The sequence below is a fragment of the Physcomitrium patens genome, chromosome 10 (assembly GCF_059467195.1).
Source record: "Physcomitrium patens ecotype Gransden chromosome 10, ASM5946719v1, whole genome shotgun sequence".
Classification (NCBI taxonomy): Eukaryota; Viridiplantae; Streptophyta; class Bryopsida; order Funariales; family Funariaceae; genus Physcomitrium; species Physcomitrium patens.
Window position 1 is genome coordinate 17,661,868 of NC_143419.1, and position 27,871 is coordinate 17,689,738.

General features: G+C 35.3%; 1 protein-coding gene across 4 annotated transcripts; it reads left to right on the forward strand.

Moving 5' to 3' along the window:
* The first annotated feature begins 24,211 nt into the window (after positions 1 to 24,211).
* LOC112288080 (uncharacterized) lies at positions 24,212 to 27,324 on the forward strand. 4 transcript variants are annotated; one of them, XM_024531916.3, is made up of 3 exons: positions 24,212 to 24,863; positions 25,276 to 25,781; positions 25,945 to 27,324. In XM_024531916.3, the coding sequence occupies exons 2-3, from the start codon at positions 25,490 to 25,492 to the stop codon at positions 26,733 to 26,735; spliced, it is 1,083 nt and encodes a 360-aa protein (XP_024387684.1). In that variant the 5' UTR covers positions 24,212 to 24,863; positions 25,276 to 25,489; the 3' UTR covers positions 26,736 to 27,324. The 4 variants fall into 4 exon arrangements, with proteins under 4 accessions (XP_024387684.1, XP_090110062.1, XP_090110063.1 ...); XM_090253937.1 differs by having other exon boundaries at positions 24,258 to 24,863; positions 25,266 to 25,781; XM_024531917.3 differs by having other exon boundaries at positions 24,295 to 24,863; positions 25,411 to 25,781.
* The last annotated feature ends 547 nt before the right edge of the window (positions 27,325 to 27,871 follow it).

Genomic DNA, 27,871 nt, shown 5'->3' on the forward strand with positions numbered 1-27,871 from the left:
TTCAAATTTTCCTCTTCCATCAATTGGTCGGGTATATCAAGTATTCTCCCAGACCTCCACATTGGTATACTACTCTAGGATGTTGCACTGCCTCCACAGGCGCCTCCATAATCAGTGCAACTGCATCATCATTTGTCAGGGACAAGAACTCGATGAAAGCTAAAGAGTAAGTGAGACTTTTCTCAAAAAGAAATAGGACAAAATAGAAATATGTATATTAAGAAAGAAACTGGAATGGCTATTGCCAAAATACAAGAAAACTAGAGACCCTTGAAACTAGACTAGAAGCAAGAAAGGAGTTGACAAGAGTGAAGAGGGCTTCACTCTTGCCTCTATATATACTATCTAACTAGAAGCCACGTGGCGATGTTCTATAAGACCTCCAATATATGTTGACTTTCTAGGCCACATGCCTTTGCTTGCAAGGCAAGTTTTCTATGGATGGACCACGTAGTTAGCTTGTTCTTTAAGCTTCCAACATGCGTGGCACATGGCTAACTTGTTGACCAAGTTTCTAACCTAAAAGTCAACTATAGACTCCTATAAAGTCAAAGCAGCGTCTATGAAGCTTCTAAGAAGCTTCTCTAGAAGATATTACACAATTAACCTACTTTTACATACTTTTATCTATTCATATAGGTAATTATATGTATGTCCGTGACATTACCCCCCCTTCTAGGGACGAGTTCCACGAGGAGCGGTGATTATATATTGAGAAAATCTAATATGCGGCGAATTGTATTTGCTACATACTCTGATCTTTGTTCTCTTCGAAGATAGTTGATGGGTCCTCTTAGCCATCGATAGTGTCCCATTCCAGGGCGAGAAGACCACCCTGTTATTTCATCACTGTTGAAGCCTTCATAACTTCCTTCAAATAATACATTTGAAACACCATCAGGAGTCGTTCCTATCTCCAATAATATCACCAAACATTGAGAATCTCTTCCAAGGTCGTGATACCAAACGCGTTGTATCTCACCATCTATTCGAGGAAGAACATGTCGTTCTTGAGGGTCTTCATTTCGGTTGCGTCATCTTGAAGGTTGTGACAATCGCAATGTCTCATCCGGTAAGTCAGCAAACGAAGGTTCTTGAGTTGAATCCGCTGGTTGTTGGCTCTCCATCTAATTAGCGTCACAAAATGCAAAGAAGTTACAAACAAGGATAGGAAATTGAATGTTATCTTGCCTCAATCTTGTCTCTTTTATAAGAGAGGTTTTCATCTTGGTTTTGATGGATGTCGTTGATGAAAAACTTTGATTTTAGCTGATGCATTTGCTAGATTCCTGGATGGCTCCCATGTGCGCTCACTAATATCATATCCGCACCAATGAACAAGATATTCCAGCTTATTTCGGCGCCGCCTTGAGTCTAATATCTCTTCCACCTCAAATTCTTCATTATTATCTACTTCTATAGGAGGCGGTGGCATTTGTCTTCTTCCTTGTATATCCACTGTCTTATATGGTTCAAGAAGAGATACGTGGAATACAGGATGGATCTTCATTGACTCCGGTAGATGTAACCGATATGCAACTGGGTTGATCTGTTCAGAAACAGAAAAGGGGCCAAGCCTACGATAGTCCAATTTGTCACAAGGTCGAGTGGTCTTGATATTGCGACGAAGTAGCCATACTTTATCACCCACGTTGAGTTGTGGTTGCTCTTTATGATATACATCTGCATTTATCTTTTGTCGTTCTTGAGCTTTCTTCAACTGCGCCTTCATTATTGCATGTAACTCTGACAACCGATTTGCCATATCTTCTGCTGCAGGATTATCAACTTTTGAAAAATCAAAAGTATCAAGTCGTGGATGATAGCCATAATTGGCAAAGAAAGGTGTTTGTTGCGTGGAGGAATGTATCGTATTATTATAAGCAAACTCTGCCAATGGCAGAAGGTTTGTCCAATCATCTTGTTGGTAGTTGATGGTACACCTTAAATACTGTTCCAAGACTTGGTTTACGCGCTCTGTTTGTCCATCAGTTTGAGGATGGAAAGCTGAAGATAGCTTTATGTCCACTTTTAAAATCTTGAAAAGAGTCCTCTAGAATCTTGACACAAATTGAGTTCCCCTATCCGATATGATATCTTTAGGTAATCCATGATAGCGATAGATATTATCAATGAAAAGCTTAGCTGTTTCTTCACCTGTGATAGATTTTGTACATGGCATAAAATGTGCCATCTTGGTGAAACGATCTACTATCACAAATATAGAATCATAAGATCTTGAGTTTGGAAGATCTGTGATGAAATCCATAGAAACAGAAGACCATGGTTGTTCTGGTATAGGTAATGGCTGAAGAAGTCCGTAAGGTCGATGTCGAGGAATTTTTGATCTTGAACAAATATCACATGATTGTACAAAGTCTTTGACTGACTTCCACATTTGTGGCCACCAAAAATCTCTTGATATGAGTTCCAGAGTCTTATTATATCCAAAGTGCCCTGCTGCTGGAAAGTCATGACGTGCTTGAAGAACACGCAAACGTGCTTTTCCTTCTGGAACATATAGGCGTCCTTCAAAATATAATAGATTATTCTTGAACTCAAACTTAGAAGAATCATGAGACTTGGAAGAATTATTCTCGATATCATGAACAAGAAGGTCTGAGGACATACTGGATTGGATTTGCTTGAGAAAAGTTGAATCAACAGTCAATGTTGATTTCACTGCTCGGAGATGAAATTGCTCCGGTTTCAAGAGGACCGTTTTTTGTTGCTCAAAAGCTGCATCTCCTTCTTTTGGTGCAAAATAACAACGTCTAGACAGGGCATCGGACAAATCTTGTTGTTTTCCTGGCCGATAAGTGATAATGAAGTCGAATCTTGACAAAGACATACTCCAACGAGCTGGACGACGATTCAACACGCGTGCTGACATGAAATACTCGAGGTTCTTGTGATCTGTATACACAGTGACTGGACTAGAAGCACCTTCTAAATAATGACGCCATTCTTGAAAGGAATCCACGATTGCAAGAAGTTCTTTATCATGGATCTCATAATTGATCTCGGCTGCTGAGAATTTTCTTGAATGAAAAGCTATCGGATGAAGTTTGTCATCTGTTCCCATTTGTGATAAAACTGCACCCAAGGCAAAATCCGATGCGTCTGTTTCCATAAAAAATGCCTTGGAAAAATCAACACGATATAAGACTAGTGCAGAGACAAACGATGTCTTCAAGGCTTCAAATGCTGCTTCCGCTTCTTGATTCCATTGGAATTTATCTTTACTAGTCAAGCGTGTAAGTGGAGCTGCAACTCGTGAGAAGTCTTTGATGAAGATCCGATAGTAATTGGCAAATCCCAAGAAACATTGGACATCTCTCACAGTCTTTGGAATCTTCCAATCCATGATTGTTTGGACTTTCTTAGAATCCATCATAAGACCATCATTTGAAATGATGTATCCTAAAAAGTCAACTTGAGTAGTGTGAAATACACACTTTTCCATCTTGGCGTACAATCCTGCATCTCTGAGTTTTTGTAATACTTGACGAACATGTATTTCATGTTCTTCAACATTCTTAGAATAAATCAGGATATCGTCTAGGTAGCAGACGACAAAATTGTCTAAGAATTCACGAAATACATCATTCATGAGATGTTGAAAAGCAGCTGGTGCATTCGTGAGTCCAAAAGGCATGACATTATATTCAAAATGCCCGTACCTGGTTCGAAACGCAGTCTTCCATTCATCTCCTTCTTTGATCCGTACTAGATTATATGCTCCTCTTAGATCTATTTTTGTATAGATCTTAGCTTGATTTAACTGGTCAAGGAGTCCTGATATCAAAGGTAATGGATACCTGTTCTTGATTGTGATCTTGTTGAGTCCTCGATAGTCAACACACATTCGTAAAGATCCATCTTTTTTCTTTACGAATAAAATTGGAGCTCCTGCTGGAGATTTTGAATGGCGTATGAAATTCTTCGCTAAATTCTCGTCAATATATGTCTTGAGTTTAGCCAACTCATCTTGCGATAAACTGTAAATTGGTCCAAATGGTGGCTGAGTTCCTTCCTTGAGATCGATTGAACAATCGTATGGGCGATGCTCAGGAAGAATATCTGCATTCTTTTTCTCAAAAACGTCTTGATAATCCTGATATTGACTTGGAATGCCACTTGAAGTCTTTACGCTTTCAGAAATAGGTGCAGCATAAATAGCAAAAGTTGATCCTTCTTTTGCTGCGTGTATAAATGCTTTTGCACCTATAAGTGCGGGTTTTACTATACTAGACTCATGGTTTTTTACTTGATTAATAGAACTGTTACTAATGCTCCGAGGAAAATCAAGTTTACGAGAAATCCAATCTATTCGAGGATTATACTTTTCTAACCATGATAAGCCTAAAATTACTGGATTAGAGGGAAATCTAATTGTATTAAAAATTACGCAACTACTATGACCATTTATTACTACATCTACAGGAAGTGTTTCGTGAGTTACATCTCCAGAAGACAACGGACGACCATCTATGACTTCTACGTGTACAGGTTTAGTTTTTTGTATTAATGATATTCTATGACATCTAGCAAATTCTTCATCTAAAAAACAAGCTGAGGCTCCTGAATCTATCAAGGCAGAGGCTTTGTAATTATTAGGTCCTAAACGCACATCTATTATAAAACAAGGAGATGGTTCTGAGGAGAGGATAGGACCTTCATTAGAAGTTGTACAAGATTCCAGCCGCACGGTCCCTATTGTAGCTGGACGTACTCGTTTTCTGACATACTGTCTTCTTTGACAGCCGTACTCCTCATTTTGTAGTTACGTCGCTTCTTTGGACAATGTTGAGCAGTGTGCTTAGGTTCTCCACAATATAGGCACAATCCTTCTTGTCGACGACGAGACTTTTCTTGCTCAGTAAGAGGTTTGAAACGTACCGCATCAATTTGCATATCCTCTACTTCCGAAGATATGTGTTGAGGAGACGTCGGTGTTGCCATTGAATTGTAGTAATGTTGAGGCCCACTTGTGCGACTCTCGGATCGAAATTCAAAAAGTCGATTGTCGCACTTCACAGCAAAGTCAATTGCTTGACTCAATGTTTGAGGATCAGGTAAATTAAGCATCAATTTCTTTACCTCATATTGTAATCCGTAGAGAAATTGACTCACAAGTGCGGCATCATCCCACTTGATATCAGTTGCAAGTTGTCGAAATTGCGAAGCATATAATGTTACTGATCGATTGCCTTGTCACAAAATACGGATCTTGTTGGTTGCAACACAAATTGCATCATGTTCTCCAAACATGGATCGAAACTCCGCCAAAAAAGCCTCCAGATTATCCAATATTGGATCTCGTCGTTCAAGAAAAGATGAAAACCATGACAATGCTGAACCTGAAAGAAGTGTACCAATGAATCTTACTTGTGACCCTGGAGTTGGATAGCTTTGGGGTTGAAGTTCAATCACTAGTTGGACCTGATTGATGAATCCTCGAAACTTGGATCTGGTACCATCAAACTTCTCGGGCAAGGCAACTCTCGGTTCTCTAACACTCGAAGGGTGTTCCATTCTGGGAGAAGGGACATGGTTTGGTGCAGATGTTGAAGCAGCCCCAATCATCTCTATATCTTCACTTCCTACCATTCTTGTTGCTCCTTGTGGTGGTAAATTGAGTTGATGCATCGCAAGCATTAACTCCCTCAATTGTTCTTGCATCTGTGCCATTGCACTCTTCATTTCAACAAGCTCTGCCATAGTAGCACTTAGAAAAGAGAAGATGTCTAACAACGCTCAAAACAAATAGAAGAGAGGAATTGATAACAAAGAAAATACTAAGAACAATATCAGTTTAAAAGAGGGTAATCCGCAACTTCTAATGCGCTTATGTCTTATCAAGAAAAAGGGATAATCCACTCTTAATCAAGAAAAGACAAAGCTCTGATATTGTAAGTGTACTCTTGTCAATCTGTCAGGGACAAGAACTCGATGAAAGCTAAAGAGTAAGTGAGACTTTTCTCAAAAAGAAATAGGACAAAATAGAAATATGTATATTAAGAAAGAAACTGGAATGGCTATTGCCAAAATACAAGAAAACTAGAGACCCTTGAAACTAGACTAGAAGCAAGAAAGGAGTTGACAAGAGTGAAGAGGGCTTCACTCTTACCTCTATATATACTATCTAACTAGAAGCCACGTGGCGATGTTCTATAAGACCTCCAATATATGTTGACTTTCTAGGCCACATGCCTTTGCTTGCAAGGCAAGTTTTCTATGGATGGACCACGTAGTTAGCTTGTTCTTTAAGCTTCCAACATGCGTGGCACATGGCTAACTTGTTGACCAAGTTTCTAATCTAAAAGTCAACTATAGACTCCTATAAAGTCAAAGCAGCGTCTATGAAGCTTCTAAGAAGCTTCTTTAGAAGATATTACACAATTAACCTACTTTTACATACTTTTATCTATTCATATAGGTAATTATATGTATGTCCGTGACATCATTGGAGCTAAGCTGATCGTCCAACATCAATTTAGATACTGACAATAGAGACTCCCTGTGATAGCATACTCGGTACATTTATAATACCATTTTGTTGCTGCCCTTGCGAATTGTCAAAGTACCCTGATCCCAATCATTCTTGGCCTTTGCTTGATAAAGCCAAGGTCGTTCTAATAAAATTGGATACAATAAAGTCGAACGTTGTAGCCAAAAGATGATATAGTCAATTACATATGCAATATCAATAATTATAGTTTGAACACTTCGTAAAATATCCATTGGTTTAACCCAGCTATGATCTGCCATCCGTAATACCAATGCCGTGGGTACTAAGTATTTCAAATCTAAAGCATCCATTGTATCAGTGTTCATTAAATTGACACTAGAACCACCATCCACTTGAATATCAAAGATCATAAAACCGTCAATCGAAACATCGATGGTTGGTGCACTTAGGTCAAGATTCAAATTGACTTCACATACTTGCTTATTATATTGCCGATGTCATGTTAGTGATGAATTCAATATAAAAAGACACTCTGGTGCGATCGCTAGAAGTTGCTTCATAGAAATAAAAGGCCAAAAAGCATCTAATTCCTTCAATATGTCATAAGATTCCATATTTAGGATAATACCCAATGTCCTCTTTCTTTTCATTGATTGGAGTTTAACTCCTTGAGGTAAGATATTCTTTTCTCCTGGATTTGGAATTGGAACAACACACAGAGCTTCTTTAGAACTCACGCCTCTAAGATGATCTTTCAACGGAATGGATGTTTCTCGGAATGGCATAGAGAATAGAACAGCTTGAAACGGATCTGAAGCCTCCGTAATCAGTACCTCACTAGGTAGCCCAATCGAGTCAGGTCTCATATTGGGTAAGAGGCCCATAACAGGACCTAGATTGGATGTCCCCATAATTGGGTCAAATTGGCCCTTTACATCAAGCTCATCTAAATACTGAATTGATCCTTTCCTCTTTTGTTGACTCCTGGTACGAATGGCTTGGACACATTCCATCTGATTTATCGAAGAATCTTTAGGACCTTAATTTATCTCCTCTATTTTTCCTTGGTTTTGGATCTGCTCATCCCGATTATTGAAATTAAACAGAGCATTACATTGTTGATAAGTATGCCCTGACTGCTTGTAATTTCCACAAACTGGCACATAATCATCATTGGCTCTGGGATTAGGACATTCACTTGCATAATGATCAATCTGTCTGTAATGGAAACAACAAAGTAGTCTTCTTGCACTTCCATCAGGCATATTGGGTGTCTCCATCGGTATGTACCTACTAGGCTTGTTCCATGTAGGGTTAAAAAATGATCTTAGTTATCTCATTGGAATGGAAGAAACTTAATTTGATGACGTTAGAGGAGCATATTGCTGATATCTCTGATGTTCTTTTTCGTAGTGCTGGGGGTTTGAGGCAGACCATTGATTAAAATTGGAACTTTGAAAGTTATTGAATGCTTGATTTTGTCAATTAGATCGCTTTTCATTACATCCAAACATATTTCTCGATTAAACTTGATTGACATCTCAGTGAGATAGTGGAATCATGGTCTGATTACTGAATTATTGTTGCCTTTGCAAATTCTAACAATTAGTCATTAAGTGCTTTCCTCCACATAATGTACAATGACCCATCATTTGTGAGGATGAAGGGCATTTTGTTATCAAAAGACCATGGCCCTTATAATTACCACACCAAACATTGGTCCTAGTATTGGTAGGCTTTTGCCTCTTCTTCTTATTCTTGGCCATATTGATGGCCATTTCCTCCATTTTCTTTATCAAGTTCAACAACAAGGCTTCATTGGAATCTTTTGGGGCTGGTATTATTGATAACTCTGCCGCAGTTAATGCTTGTTGTTGATACAAAAAATAGAGAGTATAAGTTGATGTCATGTTTAGTGGTATAGCTTGCATTGAGGTGACATTAACTGGCCTCTGAATATTGGCACTGGAATTGGCCCTTGTATCTAACATCCATAGATAAACACCCATTAATCCGTTTCAAGTCGGATTTTGATAACTGCCTTGAACTGGAATCATCATAGCTTTCGCAGTTAAAAACTGATTATAATGGCATTTCTCCCAAACCTTGGCTCTATTAAAGGATGCAGACACCATAACGGGTTGAGCTTCCTTCACAAATATTTTTAATTCTGGTGGTTGCAAACCATTGATTAATATGGATAAGATAAATGCCTCGGATATTTGATGATTCGACCACTTACTGAATATATCAACTACCATGCCATAATACAATTCCACTATTTTTCTTACGATCATTTTGCTATTCATTAACCTCTCTTGAAGATGATCCTCAAAATCTATTAGCCAAAAATGGATTAAAAATGTATTCTTTAATGCTTCCCAATTCAAAAATTGATCCACTGGTTAGCAGTTGTACCTTTCAAACATTGTGTCCTTAAAGGTTGTTGGCAACCATCGTAACCAAATATCTTTGGTTCTTCTATTATTGGCTACACATGCTGTCAAAAACTGAGACATATATTGATCAAAATCTGCACCCAAAAAGCCCCTAAAAGTAGGTAATGGAGCCACGTTCATTATGCGATTGCTCACAATATCCATTTGTACTACTATGAGAACCGTTGGACCACCTGTCGCCATTGAAGAAGACAATGTGCTGCTTAATCTCTTATTAAAATTACCACTACTTTTTCCAATTATCTTTTTCAAACTTTCCAACCTCCTCAATTTACTATTATTATCTTTGAATAAGTTTATTGATTGAATTAGAAGTAAAAATGATGGATTTTGAAATATGCTGAATTGGCCCTTATTGGCAAACAATTTATGCCATTCTACGGAATCAATTTTTATAGAATTGGCAGTTTCTGCTATTGGAAAGATATCCAACGGAGTACCCAATTCTTCTGTATTTCCTCCACTTACAGTTAACGAGCTCAAGAGATACGCTGGACTGTTGACAAAATTTCTTTAGAGCACTCTTGACAATTTTCTTAACAGTATATATGTCTGAAATATTAGAGATCGGTCAGCTTCTGGATATGCTCGGACATGCCAAAAAACATGCAACCATTGCTTAATCCAACTTTATAGAAGCTTCTTTTTTAACTTGCATTCTTACTCATTTTATAACGATTCTCTTGCTTGCGCTCTCTCTTGTCTTTCTTTCGACTAGCGTGTTTTCTTTAGTACAATGTTCTCATTCTTAATAACCATAATCTTTCATTATATACTGCTGAATTTTCTTCTTATTTTTCAGCTATTCATGAGGAAATTAATTCCTAATACTCAATGCTATTGTCAATCCCCAGCAGCGGCGCCAAAATGTAATTGTTGTTTTACTTATTCTATAAATTCCTTTCAAAATAAACTTGTATAGGGAAATTCGAACATATGGAAAGACTAAGCACATGAGATTTACGAGTTAGGATCATATAATTAACTGTATTCCGAAGCACTAAAATACCAAGAAATGCTACAATGCTTCCTTCTAGTAACAATACTCCTTCATCAACTGATAACAACAGTGTGCAACCTTGCACTCTTAAAAGACTACTCAAAACTCATAAATTCCATTCAACACAAAGAATAATAAACTTCACTTCAACCAATTTGGATTCACAAAATTTTTGTAATCATAGACTTCTTTTGTCCAAAACACACACAACTCTCAATAAACAGCAATCATCAACTTCCATCCATAATCAATCTTCCAACAATTTCTCATATAATTCAATCACATAATACTCCAATTATATTATCAATAACTCATAAATCAATCTTTGATTTATTCTACAAACCCACTTCTTAGTATTCAAAAACTATCCATTACACTTCAACAACAAAGAAAACAAAAAAAATAAAGAGGTAGCACCAAGCTTAACCTCGGCTTATGACTATCACAGTCTGGCACTCCAACAAACTTCTACAATTCTTATATAATTGCTACTGATTTTGAGATCCTAACCGTAATCTTATAATAAATCACTTTTAATAACTAAATCAACCATCCGTGCTCTTGAATTGACTATTCTATGGACTATTAATCTATTTTACCAATATCTTACAAAAATGAACTAATATTTATTCTACAATAACTCACATATTTATAATTCTAAAACTGGTTCTTCTCACGTTTTTATTTTACATATAATTCCATCTCCCATACAATCAATTTCTAATATTTCATATTGTTATCATTTTCTTGACAATGGTGCCAAAATGTTATTCTCGTTGAATTCAAGCTTCGATATACCAAAGCAATTGAACTAATAGAGGTGGATTTGAACACAAGAAAAGACTGGTTTTATGAATTGGGTCTCTTAGTGTCATAATTGACTGTACTCTGACTATCTGAAATCAAGTATTAAACTACAAAACACCAAGGCTTATTACTTCCGTCTTCATTCAACATATAATCCATTCTATGAATATCAATTCAACATATAATCCTTTCTATGACTATCAATTCAACAATACTTCTCTCAATCAAAATTCTTCATAAGCAAATAATAAAAGCAAAGAAAATAAAGTGGTAGCACCAAGCTTACCTCGGCTTACGACTCTCACAGTTTGGCCCTTGATTTATGACTCTCAGTTTGGCTCTCGGCTTAAGACTCTAACAATCTGACTCTCGGCTTACGACTCTCACAGTGTAGCTCTTAGCTTATGACTCTCATAGTTTGGCTTGAATCTCTCTTTTTTCAACCTATTTATCCTACCAAAAAGATGATGCATTGGCCAGCGGATTCCGAGGATTATGACCCTTTGAATTCTTAATGATTTATTCCAATAAAAACCTACTATTACCAATTAAACTGCCTAAACATAAGTCCAATTTTCAAGGTTTTCAATAACCAATCAGTAACTTATGCCAAAGTTTATTTATCTATTCTATACAAACCCACCGCATTTTCAAATTTTTTCTACTTTGTTGTCAATCCTTCATCTTCTTCTTTATCTTGAAGAAGCAACTCCAATTTCTCTTGTAATTCTCCATCAGTAGCTTGAAGAAATAATTCAACCTTGCTCGACTCTAATGTCAATTTTTCTACCTTCGATAATTGATAATACTGCCTCTCAAATTCCTTTAGTAGCTCTGTGTTAGGGACATAGTCCTCAGAACCTTCTAGAGACAAGTTTCTAGAACCTTCTAGATGTTAGGGACATAGTCCTTAGAACCTTCTAGAGACAAGTTTTTAGAACCTTCTAGAAGCAAGTCTCTGGAACCTTCTAAAAGCTTCTTAGTTGGTAGAAGATGTTAGGGACATAGTCTTTAGAACCTTCTAGAGACAAGTTTCTGGAACCTTTTAGAAGCTTCCTAGTTGGTAGAAGTTGCTTGAGAAGCTTTTTAAATAGGAGTATATATTGGAATCAAGGCTGAAGAGTTCTTCAGTCTCGACAACACATCTCTTGGAGCTCTAGCTCACCTCTCTGGTATTGTTCTCATCTGATTAATCTAGTTCTTGCCAGTTCTTCTTCAACTTCTTGTTAGATCTTGAGTCTGTATTTCTGTGTCCATGACAGTTTGTCGAGACTTCACTCACCTCAGATATCAGAGCTAGTTTCTTCCTCGTTAGAGTGTGGATTATCTCTCTGCTTGAAAGTATACTAGCATTTTAGAGGTTGCGGTGTCGTATCACATGATTTGCTATTTGAAAATATACTAGGTATCTAGCTATAAAGAATGTACTTTAAACCTTTATATGATTCTTTTTTTGGCTTCCAAAACTCCTTTATTTTTGTATAAAACTCCAAATATAACAAAATCCCTTCAAAACATTTTTTTTCCACAAAGAGGTTTTCTCGCCTCGAACTTTAGAAAATCATAACTATTGATCTATTCATTCAGTTTTTTTCAAATTTACAAAATAGGTAGAATTTACCTTTAACTTTTACCACAAAAAAAAACAAACTCAAATTCACTCCCGATCTTTTGGCATCTAAGAAACCTTAGCAGACACTCCAAACCCTAATTTACAAGCACTGAAAAAACTATTTTTCCTATATCTCAAAAATCCGAATTCCAAATATCATAAAACTTATGCAAAAAGTTTACTAACATGAAATTACACATCCTTTGAAATTTTGAGCCAAAACCTTGTCAAATTGCTCAAGATATAGCTCAAGAGACAAACACTAGTAAATCGGTTTACTTACTACCCTTAGATTGCATGTGCTGAATTCAAAATCCAATAACTCCTTCATGCCAACTTATGTTCATAATGTTCAATAATTGATGTAATGTGCTCTCTTATTTCTCGTATCATGGTAAGTCCAAATAATTCAACCATCTTCTTTTCAAAAACCCGATTCAATTCCATTTCTCAAACATAACATCTTAAATACTTTGAAATATCCCTTCCATCAAATTGATCAATTTTACTGACCACTGCTTGCAATGCTTTGGTTGCTAAAGCTTCTTTACAATCATTACTTTGCTATTGTTGCATAGATAATGATAAGGCTTGAAACATACTAGCAACGGACGGATCCATGTATATACCTTGTCCTTTAGAAGAAATCCCACCAAAAGCTCTACTTGAAGCTCCTTCCAAAGCTCCTTCAAAATTTTTATTCTCGTTTTCAATAAAATAAAAATAAAAATAAATGAATTCTAATACCTCCCACCTCAAGCATTTCACGACGAATTCACCACTTATGTCATATTATGTGCTATCTAGCTTGAAAATGCACCGGACATCTGGTTGTAGAAGATAAAACAATGTTTTGCAAGTATCCAAGTAGTCTAGTGGGTTTCAACCATCTAAATACAAACTATTTCAGATTTCAATGTAAAAGCTTAATCTCAATACAAAGTACTTAGAAATACTATTTTTAATAGCTTTTAGATATTATAAACATAAATTCTTTTGTTATTTTTTATTTTTATTTTTATTTTTTATTTTTTATTTTTTAAACCCTAATCCTAAATAGCGAGCTTCGGCAAGCTGTAATTCTCAATTTAACCATCCAATTATTGTAAAACTTCTACCACTAGTATCTTTACATGTCTTCTAAATGTTCAAGAAGTTCAATCCAATTAAACTTATAAATTGCAAGAAAACGTCGTAAATCCACACTGATGTCCCTTCACTGCCGCCTAGAAAGTTGATGATGAACTTTGACTTACAATTTTTCCTTCTCTAATTGTTAGTTCTCATTCAAACTTTGTATATAGCTTTGCTTTTAAATCTTCAACTTACTACGTGAAAATTCACCTTATTCCAGCCAATAGATCTCCAGATATTACAAAAAAGCTAAACAATCCCAATATGCCAACTTCTGATACCTGTTTACACTAATGATCAAATATTCTCTATCCATATCGTTAGATAAATACAAATTTTTGCATGCACTTGGCATATTCAACCATCTAGACACCTCTAAAATTTCAACCACATATATCTTTTCAATTTTGCAAAACAGTCAAGAGTACTAGCGTTTACTTTATTACAAAAAATCCAATTCACCAATACAAACACTGACTTTGAGCAGCGATTGCAAAGTCCTTCCATACCCTATGAAACTAAGTCTTACACCTTTTGAAGAAGAGCTTGAAGCTAGCTCTCCAACTCCAAAATCTCGATCTCCCAATGCCCTCTTCCTGTTCTTCTCTTTTCATTTAATTCCGTGAGGTCCCCTATTCTTTCGCCCTGGACTCGAAATTCGAACAGCAACATGTGCTTCCATGGAATTCCCGCCTCTAAAAGGATCTTTCCACAGAAAGGATGTTTCTCCAAAATGACATAGAGAATGGAACAACTTGAAATAGAAATGAAGCCTCTATAATCGGGATTTCATTGGATTGTCCAACCAAGTGAGGTCTCATATTAGGTAAGAGGCCCGTAACAAGACCTAGATCGGATGTCCCCATAACTGGCTCAAATTGGCCCCTCGCATCAAGCTCACCCAAATGTTGAATTGGTCTTTTCTTCTTTTACCAACTCTTGATAAGAATGGCTTGGACACATTCCACCCGATTTACTGCAGTATCTTGAGGACCTTGATTTATCTCCTCATTTTTTCCTTGCCTTTAGATCTGCTGATCTTGATTATTGAAATTGAATGGAGCATTATATTGTTGATAAGTATGCCTCGACTACTTGCAATTCCTACATACTAGCGTGTAATTGTCATTGGCTTTGGGATTGAGACATTCACTAGCATAATGACAAATTTGTCTGTAACAGAAACAATGAAGTGGTCTTCTTGTACTTCCATCAGGCATATTTGGTGTCTCCATCGGTATATACCTACTAAGCTTATTCCATGTAGGGTTAGAAAATGATCCTGGTTGTCTCGTTGGTATGAAGGGTACTTGGTTTGATGATGCCGGTGGAGCATATTGTTGATGTCATGTACGGTGGTATAGCTTGCAATGGGGTGACATTAACTGGCCCCTGAATATGGGCACTAGATTTGATCATTGTTTCTAACATCTAAGATGACTAAATATTAATAAAATCTTTTTCATTTATATTTTTACCATATAGTCGTGTTACAACACAACAACAAATTTTATTGGTTTACGCATCATCTTTTAGTTCATATCCTTAACATTACTCTTATCTCTATATATATACTCTTAATTAGGAATTATGTGGCAATGTCCTATAGGACCTCCAAAACGTATTGATTTTACAAGATATGTAACTTAATTTGCAAGATAAGTTTTTTATATATTTGCTACATAATTAACTTGTTATGCAAACTATCAACACGTGATTAACTTGTTGACTAAGTTTCTAATCTAGTAATCAACTACAAATACATATAAACTCAAAGCAACATCTATATCACAAACATATACATTTATCTCAATAGTTATTTATATGATTAGGTAGAAGTAGGTAAATATAGATTAATTTCATAAAGTCTTCAAGAAAAGCTTTCTAAAAGCTTCATAGACGTGATTTTGACTTTAGATGTATTTGTAGGTTAAAAACTTGGCCAACAAGTTAACTACGTGTTGGTAGCTTGTGGAACAAGTTAACTCCATGTAATAGCTTGTGGAACAAGCTAACTATGTGGCATATACATACATAACTTGTCTTGCAAGTTAAGACATGTGGCTAGCAAAGTCAACACGTTTTGGAAGTCCCATAGGACATTGCCAGGTAGCTCATAGTTAAGAGTGTATATGGAGGCAAGAGTGAAGCCTTCTTCACTCTTATCAATGCCTTTGTAGTCCTTGGTCTTGTTTCAAGACTTTCTAGTCTTCTTGTTTTTTGGCAATAGCCATTCTAGTTTAATATTACATCACCTTTTGAGTGACTTTCTAGTTCTCTTCAGTGATACATGAGTATATTGGAGATTTTCTTTCTTTGAGATTCATGTCCTTGATAATTTGACAAGAGTGCTAACATATTATTTCTGTCCTATTTTAAAAATGAGTGGATTATCCCTCTTCTATTGTTGTATTTTGAAGATTACAAATTACATACCTATATACAATTTTTTTTTCTTTTTTAATATTGATCTTTTCTTTAAAGAGAGTGGATTATCCTCTTTGTAGAAATTTTTACTAGTGGTTGTAGATTATTCTCTTCTAATTTAATTTTTTGGATTTATTTGAATTATTTATGGAAAGAAAGATTATGGATACTACGTCTAGTTGAAGTGAGAATAGATTTGCAACTATTGTGGATCTTCACAAGCTTATCAACATTCTTAGGGCAAAAATTTCATGCATAACCAACATCAACTATGGTAACACTACTTCTTTACCTATAGAAGAAGTTTAGAATGTACGTCAAGAAGCTGTACAATTGATGGAAACAAGTTGATCAGCCTCTGAAACAAATTCAAGGGATCTTGCTTCTACAAGCTCAAGAGAGGTAAGAATTAGTATGCTTAAAAAGTTTGATGGAATGTGATCAAAATTTTGAAGATTTTTACAACAAATTAAGGTCTATTTAAGATTATATCCTTTCCAATATGTGGATGGATTTACTCAAGTTGGCTTCATAGATGCACTTCTATGTACAAGTGCTCTTTCCTGGTTTAGACCTTTGATGGAAAATGATTCATAATTTTTTTATCATTTATATTCATTCTTAGAAGTATTTACAGTCACATTTGAAGAAAGTGATTGAGAATAATTAATAGAGACTAAATTCTTGTTTTTACAACAAAGATCACAATCAGCCACTACATATGCTACTAAATTCCAAACCCTTGTTTGTGACATGGACTAGAATGACAAAGTACTTATCAACTAATTTCAATATGGATTGAAGGATAGTGTTAAAGATTTTTTATTAACAATATCAAAAGCAAAATCTTTGAAACAATTTATTACTAAAGTCATTATATGCGAGAATCGATTATTTGAAAGGGGTCAAGAAGAAAGACTTGGCTAAAGGAAAATAAGTCAAGTAATGGCAGGAGCTCGCAAGTTTTCTGAAATATATTCATCAAGGCCAGAACCAATGCAAATTGATATGATATATTTTAAACCTCTCACAGAGCAAGAAAAGACTCAACGTCGCCAAGAGGATTTGTATTTATATTATAGAGAAGCTAAATATACTACTCAATATTGTCTAAAGAAACAACTCAATTACAAAATGAGAGGCACAATTACAAAAGAAGATAATGTATTAGAAAACAAATTTCTCTAGCTACAATAGAGAACGTGCGGTTGGAATCATGTGCAACACCTAATAAAGGTCTTATTCTCTCCTTAGACCCTTCACCTTGTTTTATAATAGATGTATGTTTAGAACCTAAAAATCACAAAGTCTTTGTCTTATTAGATTTAAGAGCCTCAACATGTTTTATAAACAAAGATTTTGTCAAAAATCAAAAAATACTTTTAATCAAGAAAACTAAATCTATACATGTAGAAGTTATAGATAGTTGTTTGTTGTCTTCTGGAAATATTATCCTTGAAACTATTCTTTTAGATGTAATAATTAAATTTCATAATAGCGTAGTAATATTTAATGTAAAAAGTCTCTCCTAATCCGATTATTTTAAGATTATCATGGTCAAAAAATATAACCCTCTAACACATTGGATTTCTTGTAACTTTAATTTTTTTGGTAATATAATCCAAAATTACTTTAATGAAGTAGAAGTACATAAGTCTAATATATCCAAATCTTTACTGATAGATACAAGAGCTTTCATGCATGCTGCAAAAAAATAATCATCTTTTGTTATATATGCTATATCTATTTATAATAGTGGAAAAATGTCAAGTGGTATTCCTAGCCAATATCAAGAATTCCAAGATATTTTTGAAAAAAAAGAATGTAGATATTCTTCTAAAGCATCGACCTTATGATTGTTCAATTGATCTATAAGAATGAACTCAACTACTATTTGGACCAATCTATAGCTTATCGCATAATGAGTTGGCTGCATTAAAGGAGTACATTGATGAGAACTTGGCAAAGAATTTCATATGCCATTCCAAATCTCCATTCACGGCTTTTATCTTATTTGTGAAGGAAAAAGATGGATCTCTATGAATTTATAAGGATTATCAAGGACTCAATAAGATCACCATCAAAAATAGGTATCCTTTGCCTTTGATTTCAAGACTTCTTGAATAACTCAATCAAGCAAAGATCTATATTAAAATAGATCTAAGAAGAGCATACAATTTAGTTTGTATCAAAGAAGAAAATGAATAACAGACTACTTTTCAAACTAGATATAGACATTTTGAATTTAATGTCATGCCTTTTAGATTCACAAATACATCAACCACTTTTCAACATCTTATAATATTTTTTGTGAGTTTTTGGATAACTTTATTGTTTATTATTTAGGAAAAATTTTAATCTACTCTAAGAACACAAAAGAATATGAACTTCATATTTGTTGCATGTTACAAAAACTTAAAGATGTAAGATTATATGCCAAGTTGAAAAAGTGTATATTCCATACTACTCAAGTTTACTTTTTAGGGTACATCATTTTCAACAAAAGCCTTATAATTAATTCCAATAAGGTCCAAACTATCATAGATTGGAAGATTCTAAGAATAGTATGAAATATGCAATACTTTTTGGCCTTTGCTAATTACTATCAAATCTTCATCAAGAACTTTTTTCAAGTTGTAACTCGACTTATATATTTGACTTATAAAGACAAACTTGAGTGGAATAAAAAAGCCAAAGCATCATTTAATGCTTTAAAGAAGGGATTTATTTTTGCACCAATCTTGTATTGTGCCAACTTTTCTAAAGTATTTTTTATAAAAATAGACATGTCAGACTTTGTTATGGATGCCGTATTATCAGAAATAGGAACAAAGGAAAAACTCCATCTAGTAGCTTTCCATTCTAAGAAATTTTTAACATTCTAGATTAATTATGAGATCCATAACAAAGAGCTCCTTACAATCGTGGATTCATTTCAAGAATGGTGTCATTATTTATAAGGCACCTCAAGTCCAATCACCATATATATAGATCATAAGAAACTTGAGTATTTCATGTCAACATGTGTTTTAAATTGTTATGAAGCCCGTTGGAGCATGTCTTTATTGAGATTCAATTTCAAGATCATTTATCCACCACAAAAATAATAAGGTCTATCAAATGCTCTTTTTAGACGTTCTAATCTTGTACCAAAAGAAGGAGATGAATCTTTTGATTAATGAAGAAAAATTCTCTTAAAGCCCAAGCATTTTCATCTTTGAGTAATAAAATCAACATTGAGTATTGATTCAACCTTTTTCAAGTAAATTCAATCAAATATGTCCTCTGATCTTCTTGTTCATGATATTAAGAATACTTCTTCTAAATCCTATTATACTTCAAAGTTTGAATTTAAGAAAAATCCACTATATTTCAAAGATCGCCTATATATTTCAAAAAGTGACGCACAATTATGTGTCTTTCAAGTTTGTCATGATTTTCTAACAGCTGGACATTTTGGATACAACAAGACTTAGGAACTAATATTAAGAGATTTTTGGTGGTCTCAAATGTGGAAGGCAGTTAAAGACTTTGTACAATGATGTGATACTTGTTCAAAATCCAAAACTCCTGACCATCGATTTTATGCACTTCTTCAGCTGTTACCAATTTCAAAACAATCACGGTCTTTCATTTCTATGGATTTTATTACAGATCTTTTAGTTTCAAGTTTATATGATTCTATATTTATAATAATAGATTATTTTATCAAAATGGCATATTTTGTAATATGTACAAAATCTATCACAGGTAAAAAAATGGCTAAGCTTTTTTTTAATAATATCTATCGGTATCATGGATTACTCAAGGATATTATATTGGATAGTAAGACTCAATTTGGATCAAGATTTTAGAAAATCATTTTTAAGATTCTAAAAGTAGATATAAAATTATCTTTGGTCTTTTATCCTCAAACTGATAGACAAATGGAGTACATAAAACAAGTCTTAGAATAATATTTAAGGTGTACTATCAATTACCAGTAAGATGATTGGACAACTCTCTTGCCATTGGCAAAATTTACTTATAATAATATGATGCATCCTTCTATACAACAAATACCTTTATTTTTTAATTATGGTTATCATCCATAACTTGATACTTTTGACTTTTCAAGAGTTAATAATCCAGGGGTAAAAGATTTAGCAAATTTTTTGTCAAAGCTATATACAATAATAAAGATACAATTAAATGAAGCTCAAGAATGATAAAAGATTAAGATAGATGCCTGTCACAAGGAGGAACCAGAATTCAACATAAGTGACAAGGTATGGTTATTTTGTTACAATATCAAAACTACTTGCCCTTGTGATAAGTAGGACTATCATAGGTTGAGACCTTTTCCTAATTGTGGACATAGCTTATTGATAACATCTATTAGAATCTATAAAGATCTACCTTGTATTTTTTGTATCCCTTCTTGAGCCATATAAGACAGTGAATATTTTGAAAAGAAGTCAAATGCCACCTCATCCTATAGAAGTCGATAATAATCAAGAATTTGAAGTGGAAGAAATCTTAGATTTACTACAAAGCCAAAATAGATTAGAATATCTTGTTCATTGGCATGGATATATTATTAGTAAATACACATAGAAGCCAGCAAAGAATCTTGTAAATGCAACAAAGAAAGTTGAGGCCTTTCATTGACAACATGCATCAAAACTAAGATGAAGAACTATAAAGATCCATAAAAGATGATGACCACTTCTTGTGGAACTCATCCCTAAAAGGAAGGAGAATATCATGGATATATATATATTTATTTCAATAGTTACTTATATGATTAGATAGAAATAGGTAAATATGGATTAATTTCATAAAGACTTCTAAAGAAGCTTTCTAAAAACTTCATAGATATGCTTGACTTTAGGTGTATTTATAGGTTAGAAACATGGCCAACAAGTTAACCATGTATTGGTAGCTTGTGGAATAAGCTTACTATGTGGCACATACATAGATAACTTGTCTTGCAAGTTAAGACGTGGCTGACAAAGTCAACACATTTTGGAGGTCCAATAGGACATCGCCACATTGTCAAGATAGAAAGAGTTTGCCTCAAGAGAGCATTGGGCTTTTGGCAACCCACTAAATACTCAATCAAGTTTAAGATATAAAAGTACCAAGTTTATATATATAATATTTTCTCTTTTAGGGCAATTACATCAATACATAAGCCGAAGTACCAAGAAAACACCCAAATGTATGATAAAGTATTTTAAAACCTTATATATCCTTATGAGAAATATTTCCCAAATTTCAACAGCTTATATCTCACAATCAAACCGTCCAAACAATCTAGAATTTTACTAAAATTATTTGTATACTTTCAAAAACTACCACAAAAAAATTCAACCATAAATTCATTACGGATCTTGAGATATCATCAAAATCCTAACAGTAGCTTTAAATCCTAGCTTACGTACACATGTGTGCTATTTTCTTCATATCTCACAAAATAAGTACTTAAATTCTATGAAACTTTGATCTATAGCTTTTTAACTTAATAACACATACTTTCAAAATATTTGAGCCAAAAATTCATTTGGAAACTCAAGATATGGCTCCAATCATTACTATCAACAAAATGACTCACTTATTGCCTTTAAATTACTTGTGCTGTCTTTAATGTCCTATAACTCTTTCATCCAAACTTAGAATTCATCAAAAAATATAAATAAAGTGTAATTAAGAAATTGATCTTTTCAACTCCAGTCACCGATCTTTTATTGCTTTCCATACGCATATGTTATGCTTCAAAGAGTGACAATAGGTATAAATTTGACACCTTAACTTAGAACATCTATATCTCCTTCACAAAAACTCCAAACTATACAAACTTCTCACCCAAATTATATTCAAAATTTTGAACTTGCTGACCCTAGCCTCCAAAGCTCGAGTAGATTCGAAAGAAAAATCCTAATCCCTAATAAGGCCTTAGGCAACCTCCTTGAAGTCCATTGGGCATGACTTTCGATCAATAGGAATAAAGATCCCCATTCCTTGCCTTCATCCAACCATGCCTTGCTTTCATCCTTTCCAATAAGCCTCCTATTATTTAAGAATTTCTTCTTTAGGCTCCATACTTCTGTTAAGCTTTATACTAAATATCTGAATCCTACATAATATAAACACTATAATCAAAATAGATAAATCTCCAAATAAATTTTCTTATATCAATTTTCTTTAAATTTATTTACTAATCATTCTAATCTACATCAAGACTTACAAACATATTATATATCTTAATTAATTTTTACATACTGTAAGCAATTACAATACAACAACATAGCTCTTAATTAAGAGTAAATATGGAGGCAAGAATGAAGCCTTCTTCACTCTTATCAACTCCTTTTAAGTCTTTAGTCTTATTTCAAGACTTTCTAGTCTTCTTGTTTTTGATAATAGCTATTCTAGTTTAATATTACATCACCTTTTGAGTGACTTTCTAGTTCTCTTCAATGACACAAGAGTATATTGGGTATTTTCTTTCTTCTAGATCCATGTCCTTGACAATCTATGAAGCTTCTAAAAAGCTTCTCTAAAAGGTATTATGAAATTTATCTACTTTTACATACTTCTATCTAATCATATAGGTATTTATTTGAATATCTATATATATTTGTGATATTTACTTATTTCTACTTCTTTTTTTATTTATATAATTATAATTATTGATTATATCTATGATAATAAGCTATTGATAGAGAAGAAAAATAAAAAGAGGAAGAATATGGAAAAAGAGACATTAAAGATAAATGATTTCTTGAAAGCTTGCATCAATAAGTAACAAACAAATATCAACCAAATAAGTTACAAACAAATAGTAGCTTTGATATATAAGATTTAAGTTGTTATAAAGACTAAGATATATTAAAATTTAAACCAAATCCTTACTTTGATAGCCATCATTATTACAATAAAATACATGTATGTAATATTATCTTTTTACTTATGCAATACCTAGGAATGCCACTTAAATAAATAATGATAAGGCTCAAGCTACAAGAACATTCTAAATTAATATATATATACACATATTTTATCTATATACATATCTAAGGCCTTTAATTGGCTATATTATAGATTTTTTTTTTTTTTTTTTTTTTTTTTTTTTTTGATTTGGCACAAGTTTTGGACTTCTTTGCTTTGATAAGGACGAAGGACATGCAATTAGAAAAAATAAAATAAAACAAAATAGGGAGATTGGAACTTATATTAGAACAAGAAAAAAGAAAGAAGAGGTCCAAGACTTGCATTAAAACAAGGAAGAGGGATTCTAGAGCACTTAATCAATGGTCTTGGATGTATATATAAACATAATAGATGTACATGTAGTAATTTGGAATGTACTTGTAGCATAAACTTAATGATAATATTGTAAAAATTCACTATAATTATAATAATTACTATAAACAAGGATATTAATTAAAATGAAACAACATTTTTGATTGATTAAAAAAATACACTTTTGGCACCTTTTTAAAATCCATGGTCTTCTCTACTTGTAATTTTTTGTTCATTGTCCTTGTTTAGTAAAGCACAATATCACTACTACAGCCTCACACATTTGCAATAGGGTTCCCAAACTGTGTTGCTAATTAGGATAATAACATTTTGACTTAACAGATGGTAGAGAAAGTAATCTATCCACCTCTTCTTTCCCCACCTAAGTCACTCAACTAGCAATTTTGGCGGAGAGATTCATACATGTAAGAAGGGCCATCTCTCCTTCTTTTGTACCTCATCTGCCCCCCCCCCCCCTCCCCCCGCATCCCAATTTCCATATTTTGCATATAAAAAATGTTTTATATTGAGCACCAAAAGCACCTCAAATCAGTAAATAAAAATGAAACTTTTATCTTCTTTCCTGGAAACTTACTTACAGTAAAGAATTGCTTATTGAAGAATGACTCAAACAGCACACTTCAGAAATAGTAGTCCATTCAACCTTCTTAGTTGACCGCCGCCTGGAATAGAAACCACGTGCAAATAAAGGGAGACCGGGAGAAATAATAGAATAATTGTAATAATCATAATACCAAGCATACTAATGGTGGTGGTGTCGCGGAGGACTGGAGGAAGTTGGTGGTGATGGTGGTGGTGTCACAGGCGCAGGAGGGTGACCCACCCACCACAGTGGAAAGGAATACTGGAGAGCAAGAGGCATTCATTCCTTTCTGCATTCATTCACCCATGAATGAGAATTACGAATTGAGGGGAGAAGGATGGAGGAGGGGGAGACGGCGGGTGCCATGTCGTTCCCATCCCTGTCCTTCCCTGATGCCGAAGTGGGAGTTCGAAAGATGCGATGGGGGTGGGGTGCAGTGTAGTGAGGTGGGTGCTGCTGCACTGGCGTGCTGATGCTGGTGCTGCTTGCTGTCATCTCCAGCTGCCTACGGCTCGCAAGCTTTTCGCAAATTTCCAGATTGTCTGTGGTGGTGTCGGTTTTCGGTCCTCATCCACTCTTGGCCCCTTCATGACCTTGAGACCTTATGGTGGGACTTTCTCCTCTGGAAGTGTCGTACCCCCTTCAGGATTACATCACCTCACAGTTTCTACTGCCTCCGCGTGGAATGAAGTGATGGGATCCATGCTCCTGTTTACTCCAATCTGCGGTGCCCCTACTGCTGCTGCTTCTGCTCCTTCTCCTCCTGCTCCTCCTTTGTGGAACTTTGAACATTTGACTGGACACAGTACAGGGTAGCATCTTCCAAGTTATCGTTTCCTCACACTTTGGGCACGCTAATGTCTTCAAAGCTCCAGTGTCGAATTGTTCAACTGATCGTGTGCCGGTTTCAGAGCTGGTGTGGTAGTTTTGCTGGTGCTTTGATCTCGCTTAAAGTTTCATTTCGTTCGATCCATTTGTTTCCTTCTTGAATGTCAACAAAGTTCGCTCTGGTGCAATTCTGTTTCGCGGCCTCCTCAAGAAAGCCATGTGTCAACAAGGTACGGCTCTACCCTTTCAAGGAATTTCCCAATTTTCTAGCTTCACACTCTCCGAATCCACTTCTGTGTCCAAATTAGGATTTTGTACCTCCGTAGTCTCGAGAGAGCAAGTTGCAAATTCGCGGCCAGGCTAAGTAGCTGCTTGCGCAACACAACTTGGCTCAGATATTTCACTTCTTCCTCAGCAGTCGGTAGAGAGGACATAGACGGACGATTTTCCAGCTGCCACCCCTCCTAGATAAGCATCTATTTTTTGATGAGGTATGCGGTAAGGAAATGGCATCGATGCTTTGTCAGAGTTCAAAGAGTTGGGCGTCCTGAAACTGAGGGGTTTCTGTGTAAATTTGTGAAGCTCGGCGTTCTTGGTGCCATGTCTTGTTTCAACCACTAACTGTGACGCAGGTTTGGTTAGGAAGCTGATAGTAACGATAATCGAGCCACGCATTGCATGTAAGCTATGGCAGCGGGACCTGGGCTCAAATAAATCACAAGGCCACGGGTTGATTCTTCCGCTTTTATCCCCGGGATAATGTTGAAGGTTGTGCAGGCAGGAACGTTTCATTGCTTCGAGTCATTAGGATAAAGGACTTTGACGAGCTAAAGCAAGTAGTCAAGCAGCTCACCTCATGGTTATGGATGCTCTCAATGACGAAATGCTACGATGTGTTCTCGAGAAACTGGATGTTTCTTACGCCGTCCGAGCACTATCCGTGTGCAAACGCTGGAAGGAAACTATTGAAATTCTCATCAATACTTGCCACTTCCACGATCGTACTACTGCTACAATACATTGTCCGCTCATTTTCATTCGAGATTCCACTCAACACTGGTGGTACGGTTATGACAGCACAACTTGCAAATGGGTGCCACTGCCCCCACTTCGAGTGCAAATGCAAGTCAGCCTTTGTCCTCTAGCCGGTGAGTATCAATATTATTGCCATGATCGTTTGCCCCGCCCTTGCTTCATGCGATTACGTGAGCAGCCGTTTGTTTTCGTGCTACCCGAATGTGCTGATACTCAGCAGTGTAGAAACGAAATGAGAAGCTCAATAATGGGTGTCTAGTTGAGTGCTGCTTGTAGGGAACGGAAAAAGTCTCCTCGGATTCAAAATCTCCTCGGACATGTCACAGGTAGTGGTTGGGAATCCATATACTGGTAAGTGGGAAAGAATTCCAAGATCCACGGATACCTGGGGTGAAGCAGTGAACGTCCTCCTTGTGGACAACGAAGACTCCACCAAATTCCGAATCATAGCAATTCGAGAGGAGGAAACTGAGGTTTACAATTCCAACTTGGGTGGTTGGACGCTGTTGAAGCAAAGCCCTCCACTTGGGTCACAAGAGAGTATGTTCCAGTTCATGACGAACAGGCTCTGCCCTACACTTTGCGAGGGCTTTCTATATTGCTATTGCACCAATTTCTTGATTTCGTTTGACGTTCAAAAGGAACGATGGACAAACGAGCGTATCCCTCTCTCCAAACCGAAGAGCACCAAGTTCTTTGTGCTGTTCCAATGCGAGGGCAGACTCTTTGCTGCCATTGAGTCGAGCAGCTCCATAACTGTCTTAGTCCTTGGACACAAAAGTCGACAATTCTCAGAGTTGGTGGTCATGCCTGGCAATCAGTACTCATTCTTGAGCCAGAAATCGAAGGGCGGAAAGCTTTCCCAACTTAAAGCCGTCGGACACAAGCACCGGATCTTTTTCTGGCGGAGTAAGCGCCTACAAATCATCGCATTCGACCTTCTGAGGAAGATGTGGGAGGTACTGCCACAATTTGAGAACCATTGTGACTTGGAAGACGAAGAGCAGGATCTGGAGATGGTAGTCGATTCAAGCTCATTCGAGCTTAGGCACGATTCCATAATCTGAGTTGGCCTGCATAAGTCGAAATTGTTTCATATTGTAAAAACTATGTGGCAAAGTATGGCAGGTTCTGTTTGTGCTCGACGATGGCCCCCTCTCGAGACTCACTCACGGATTCACGGCATCCACCAACACCAATGTCATCGGTTGTCACATCCTGCTCTCTAGTGATTCACACTGTGTTCTCGGAATCATCTATCTGCTCATCAAAATCAGGTCCTGACGCACCTCCCTTTACTGCAGTTGGACGCACCGAATTCAGTTTCCTTTTCCTTGTTTTTTCTCATTTTTATACATATAAAGCAAGTTGAAAAATGTATTTGGATGCATCCAGAAAGTTTGTATCCATCCATGCCAAAGCTGTAAGACTTCAAAACCCTAAACCCCTGGCGCATCTCAAAGAAGTGGACATGCACATACACACTCACACACACAGACTTTTGCACCTGGTCCATTGCCGTTGTAGTGAGGCATTATAATGTTTTTCCCTCTCAGCCTCTCTCGGTGTTCCAATATTTTATAAGTTTTTGGTAACTGTGTAATGAAGCTGATGATTACGATTTATTATCAATTACAAGTTGATTGATTTAAATTACCTGCTGTACCTAAATAAATTTGTATTTCATTCGTCACACAAATCATGTCCGTGAGTATTTTGATTGCAACTTTATTGGCAGAATATGCAGTTATTTTCTGTAAGAATATAACCAACTTTTTTTGAAAAAAATTAATAATCATTGAAATACTTCTAAATTGCTCTCAATAAGTTATTCTACACTTATCACTTTAATGGTTTTGGAAAATTCCTTCTTGGATCACTTAGATTTAGTTAATATTGTGATGGTGATTTTAGTTTTCAAATGTAAATATATTTTATAGGTGTCTTTTTTAAAATATTTAATTTAAATTTCCAATAAGTATATATATATATATATATATTCTATGAATATTAATGAATTTTAATAAATAGATTTAATAAAATTTTATAAGATTTTGAATAGCTAATAATTAAAAATAATATATATATATATATATATATATATATTGTCACAAATATATACTTATTGTAATCATTACCTAAGTAGGTAGAATTAGATAAAAGTAGATTAATTTCATAATACCTTTTAGAGAAGCTTCTTAAA